Below are 6,000 nucleotides of genomic sequence, written 5' to 3'. Positions count from 1 at the left end.
GTCACCTGAAACGCATCAGTCAATCACGCTAGCCTGTCAGAATCCGTTCTCTGGACACCCTGACCCCCAAACCCACATCCTCCCCAGCTCAAATAGTCTTGCCTGCTCCCTGTTCCCACTTTGAAACGAAGGGCTGCCATGAGCGCCTCTGGTGCCTGTCCTCTCGGCTGCCAGACAGGGCTGGACACCAGGTGGTGTGGAGTCTGGGAAAGTGGCCGGGTCACAGCATGTAGTTACAGGAGGGGCCTTCTTGAGAACAGGGTGGGAGGCACCCAGGACAACCTGAGCTGGGGCAGGGAGGTGGCTTGTGAGGACCTGTTTGCTTTGCCAGGAGGGCTGGGCCCGGACCACTGCCACTGCCTCCCCCGCCCCTCACCTCCCAGACAAAAGCTCAGCTGAGAGCCCCCTCCCTGTCACCCAGCCCCCGTGGGAATGGCTTGGGCCAGGAGCTACCATCGAACCTGCTCCCTTCTCCCAGGGCCTGGTGACTTCTTGACAGGTTACAGCCCCAAAGACAAACAGATTCTGCCAAGCAAATAACTGTCCAGCAGCAGGGGTGTTGGGGAAGGCCTGAGTCTGAGCTGCCAGAAGACCCAGGTGACAGGGCGGGGGCCCTGTCCTGCACAGAACAAACAGCCATGGGCACCTGGAAGGAAGCAGGATGCAGGTGCCCTGTCACAGTAGCGGGGCAGGGGTTTCAGGGCCAGTCTCCCAGCTCCCTCACCCTGGGCTGTGCATCAGGCTACACAGAGGAACAGGAGTCTTCTCAGCCCTTGGGGCGGGGGCCAGTTCTTTGGTGATGCCTCCCTTTTCTCATGCAATCTGTGGCCACAGGTCCCCTCACTGAGCTGCCTACGGGGAACTGGCCAGGGAACCCCTGCCCAGAGACATGGCTTCCATCCAGGCCGCCACCATTTAGAACACGCAGCTTTGCCAGCCAGGGTGAGGACCCAACCTGGGGGTCTGCAATTTCAGTGAAAACAATGCCAGCATTTGGACGCTGAGGGCATGGGTCCACGCCTGTAAGACCCAGGCAACTCCTTCCCCTCTGATCTCACTCTCCTGTCAACGCAGAGGAGCGACTGAGGACAAACCTGAGTTCTGGGTTACAAAGAGTGCTACATGCCCGGCTGGTATGGCTCAGTGACTGAGCATTGACTCATGAACCAAGAAGTCACTGGGTCAATTCCAGGTCACGGGCACATGCTCAGGTTACAGGCTCCATCCCCAGTAGGGGGCGTACAGGAGGCAGCCAATAGATGCTTCTCTCTCATCGATGCTTTCTATCTCTCTCTCCCCCTATCCCTTCCTCTCTCTCTCAAATCAATACAATTAAAAATAATTTTTTAAAGGAGTGTTACAGACAGGAAGAAATGGATCCAGTGAACCCATCATTTGCCATCATATTTGCCAATTAAGTTTCTTTCATGCTGACGACCATGTAACCCACCTCCCCATCTCTTGGCCAAGGTCTTAGGCCTGTCATATATATATATATATATATATACTTGTTTGCCAGCTGCCTGGAGTGTGGTCCCTACCTGACTCTCAGGATCCCAGGCCAGTCTGTAAAAACTTCCCTAATCCATAATATGACAGAAGGAGAGCCTGGAGACCACCATGGGAAACACATAAGGGAAGATGCATTCCCAGGCATTCCCCCTTCTAAGTCTAGGATGTTTCCTGTGCTGTGTGCCAGACCCCAGTGAAGCTGGGATAGAGTAGTGCTCAACAGACACATGGGACTGAGGGTCCTAGGAGCCAGAAAGGGCAGCTAATCTTATATAATAAAAGGCTAATATGCAAATTGCCCCTTGACAGGGAATTCAACCGGGAGTTCAACCAGGGGACAGGGCTGGCCAACTGCCCACGACCCCTCCTCATGGCTGGCCCCCCCTGCCCCCCCCCAAATCAGGGCAGGCTGGCTGGACCCCACCTTTGCACGAATTTGTGCACTGGACCTCTAGTCTAATTATAACCCCAGGACTGACTTCCCAAACATATAACAAACCTCAGGGTTTTCCACTTGCTAAAGGGACAGACCCAGAGACCAAAGAGAACCACCATGGGGCTAAGCAGGTACAGCGGGCTTCAGGGTACAATAAAACCCACTGACACATATGGACATTTTTTTGTGTGTTAATTTAATCATACAAATATTCATTTATACAGTAAGGAAAAACCTCCTCATCTTCATCTCCTCCCAGGCACCACAAAGCCCCACTACAAACACCCACCCAGCTTGCTCACTACACACCACTGTTCAGGTGGAGGGCAGCCATCGCCGCTCCAGCATTCACCCACAGAAACGAAGGAAAGGCAAGGCAGGGTGGGGCTGAGGATCAGCTTGCTTTTCTGAGCCCTGGCAACCCCACACTATCCTCTCCTGCTGGGGCTCAGATTGAATTTGGGGAGGTATTTATTCTCATGCCCATTTCCCACCTTGGCCACCCTCAGGCCACACCAGCTGTCTTGCTTGGGTTTTTTCTAGGTTGGAATTGCCTTTGATGGGCTTCAAGTTTACAGCCAGTCCTTACGGAGGGAGAGATGTCTGTTTCTTGTAGAAAAATGCCCCGAATTCAACTGTCCCCATGACAGAAAGAAAAAATAAGCATGCACGCGTGCACACACATCCACACACACCTCACTCCATGCACACAGACAGGCTCTTCCCAAGCCTCAGCCCCTCTGCCTCCCAGACACTGCTCAGGCCCCTAAAGATGGTGTCGGTCTCACCCCGTGGGCACGACACTGGTGGTCCTGCCCACTGGCAGCTGCTGCTTGGTGAAGAGGAGCAGAAGCTATGAGCAGCGGAGGAGGGGCTCTAGGCATTGCTCAGCCCTCAAACCAGTGGGAGGAGGCTGAATGAATGGCACTGCTAGCCCCCTGGTGCTAGGGAGCAGTGGACTCCCTGCCCCACTCCATGGCTTGCCCTTGCTCTGGCCCTCTGCGAGGATGTGTACAGAAATGGTTTGTTCTTGGGAGGGAAGCCAGCGTGCTTGGGACAGTTTCCTTGCCAGGCTGGGTTGCCTACAAGCAAGAGGAGCAGGACACCTCTGCTGAATAACCGCAGGCCTTCCCTCCTGGGAAATGGTGAAGGGCACCTTGCGTGTAGCAGATGAGGAAGCCAGGAAATCAGGGGATGGAAAGCCCCCACGATCCTGTCAGGGGCAGCTGGAGATGTGCTGCTTTGAGAGCTATCAAATGAGGAGAATGCTGGGCATGGGTGGGCTCCAGGGTGGCAGTGTCCCAGGAGATTGGCACCAACAGTAGCGGCAGTCTAGGCTAATAGCGCCCTCAGCCAAAAAGCCATTGTGAGCCCCTGGCTTGGGCACCTGACAGGTTCTCCACTCAGGAATGGGGCACTCTTCGTGTGCACAAGTTGGTGCTCCAGCCCAGTCCCCGCCCCAGCTGTACTGCCCTGCTCAGCAGGCTATCTCCACTCTCCCCTAGGGCTTCTCCAGTGGACAAAAATCTACCCCCCCTTTTAATTTTTGGGAGGTGGGGAGGCAAAAGGGTAATTTCATACAAGCTTATCTCCCACAATCAAGCTTTTAAAAAACAGTCTCAGAAGAGGATGAGGAGGAACAAACACACATTTTTGGAACTCACACACCCAGACAGAGACAGACAGGCAGGCAGACCCTCATCCACATCAAGGCTATATGACCCCTTGCAGCCACTCATCACCTGGTCTCCTTCCTTGACTCACACGCTTGGGGTGTGGTAATAGGCAGGCAACCACACCCTTGATCCTAGATCCATACCTCCTGGCTATCAAACCAACCAACACTCGAGGGAAGGAGGGGGTGAGAAGAGAAGAGGGACTTTGCATATTCTTGTATCTTTGGCAGACAGCTGTTCTAGCCTGGTTCAAGCCTCCCACAGAGATACCCACATCTCAACCTGCTCAGAATCCACAGGATGCCAGTGGGGCCACCTGCCCAAGGGAGCAGCCAGCCACTCTGCTCTGGCTGGGTGGGCTGGTCCCACCACCTCCCAACAACCAGGCATCCTGCTCAGGATGGGGTCCTCTCATTTCCATCAAAATGTGGTCTCCAAGATCACAGAGCAACTCCGGCGCTTCCCCATGGCAATTCCCCACTTGTGGCTGTATTTTCATACCTTAAAGGCTCAGCCCCCACTAACAGGCTGCAAGAACACCACAAAAGACAACTGAGAGGAAACACAGGGAAGGGAGTTGTGTGACAACAGAGAAGAATGGGACCTTCACTTCACACTCGCTGGTGAGCTCACCCACACCCTGTGCACGTGGCACACGCATAAACGCAGCACAAAATGAACGGGGAGCCACTGTGGATGAAGAAGCCAAAAAGCAGCAAGTATGACGGCCTTTGTGCCAGGAGAAGCATGGGAGAAAGCAATCTGAACTGTTACAAGTGTGTGCAGAAGACCTCTCAGCCCCAGAAACTCCCACGCCACCCGAGATCCGTCCTCAAGGCTTCCTCTGCGGGCACACAGGGAAGTTTGGTCTTTCAGAGAGGTTCTGATGGTAACAAGCCGCAGGGTTGATGAATACAAATGTCAAAGGTATAAATCAACAAAAGACTAAAGAGAAAGAAGAGGAAAAGGGCGATGGCTCAATGGCTGATGCCATTAGACTCCTGGGTTACGTGGCACAGCTGACGCCCTCCTGCAGCACTGCCTACAGAGCCCCCCACACACCACACCAGCTTTGAACCTGAATCGCTCCCAGAGCAAGCAGCTATTCTATAAAGAGTATGTTATCCCTTATCTAAAAAGAAATAAAATAAAAGTGCGGAAAGAGGGGGAAAATTAACATGTGCTCAAAACTACAACCTGTCTGTAGGCAAAATAATTTTTGTTTAAAAAGATGGCTTTTTTCCCCCATTTTAAGCTTTTTTTCCCCTTCCCGAGTGACCTAATGACTTATTAGACTGACGCCTAATAAAACCCAAGGTGGCTGCATGGATTTCTTCTTGGTAGCCTCAACACCACTCCAGCGATTCAGCATTCACACATGCACACTGAGTTTACTCAAAACTAGTCTGTTCTGCTTCTTCCTCTTCTTCCGGGATGGATGGTCAGAGCCAGAGGTCCGTGCGATGTGGTCTGCAATCCTGAGGAACCCCTTGCCCGCCCCCCACCAAAGTCAGACCTTCTGTCTTTTGTTAATTTTTCTTCTTGCTGACACCCGTTTAAGACTGGCCGAAGGGGTAAGGCCCGTGGAGCCCCTAGAAGAGAGTGAACACAGTCAGTGATGGTAGACACAGCAGGTACAATCTGAAAACCGAAACCAAGTAATAGAATCCACAGTTCCCAGTGCGCCACAGACCGAGCCTGAGGGCTGTCCTTGCCAGGCCAAACATGAGCACATTTCAAGGGGCTAAGTGTTCTCACTCGATCACACCATGCAGAGAGGGGAGACTCGGGAGAGAGTCCTCATCTTTCATCTTTCCTCTAGTTCACAAAGCCTTCTCTCTTTCTTGACAAACGTCACCACCTCTCAGCTAAAGATTCTCTTGCTGCCCCTTAACTTCCACAATGTAGGTTATTGCTGGCTAATGACAAAACTTTTATCAACGACAAAAACACTGCAGCAGAAAAGCAACTATCTACTGGCACCTACTACCAGGCCCGGTATTAGCAGCTTTGCGCACATCTTCTTGAACCCGCATCCCAAAAGCCAGCTGAGTGTTATTACACCCGTATGACTGAAGACACTGAGGCTTGCTCAAAGTCAATGGGTAGCAAAAGGCAGACCCAAGCTTCAAACCCGAGTCTGACCTTAGTTCTCCCCATAATGCTTCTCCCTTGCCACATGGCAATAAGGACTAATCCAAATTCTCAAAGGCATTTTCTATGCCGCTTGGCTGGGTGCAGAAGGCATCAATCTCACTTTTTCCTTTGGTTAAGATGTGCCAACACCAAAAGCACCCGCATGAACTTGGTGCAGGATGACCTGTGCTTCCTTCCACTCCCACGCCCCGCCCTGGAGTGTGCTCCTGGGAAAGACCT

General features: G+C 52.7%; 1 protein-coding gene across 1 annotated transcript in view; it reads right to left on the bottom strand.

Moving 5' to 3' along the window:
• Window positions 1–2,123: 2,123 nt before the first annotated feature.
• Window positions 2,124–6,000, bottom strand: part of ILRUN (inflammation and lipid regulator with UBA-like and NBR1-like domains) — a 104,898-nt gene continuing 101,021 nt past the window's right edge. Inside the window, exon 5 of the mRNA XM_059701939.1 lies at window positions 2,124–5,216. Coding sequence (XP_059557922.1) covers window positions 5,181–5,216 — 36 coding nt within the window. The 3' untranslated portion in view covers window positions 2,124–5,180. The remainder of the gene's footprint in view (window positions 5,217–6,000) is intronic.

The sequence above is a fragment of the Myotis daubentonii genome, chromosome 6 (assembly GCF_963259705.1).
Source record: "Myotis daubentonii chromosome 6, mMyoDau2.1, whole genome shotgun sequence".
NCBI classification, from domain to species: domain Eukaryota; kingdom Metazoa; phylum Chordata; class Mammalia; order Chiroptera; family Vespertilionidae; genus Myotis; species Myotis daubentonii.
Note: the sequence above shows the minus strand (reverse complement) of the source record. Positions and strands in the feature narration are given on the sequence as shown.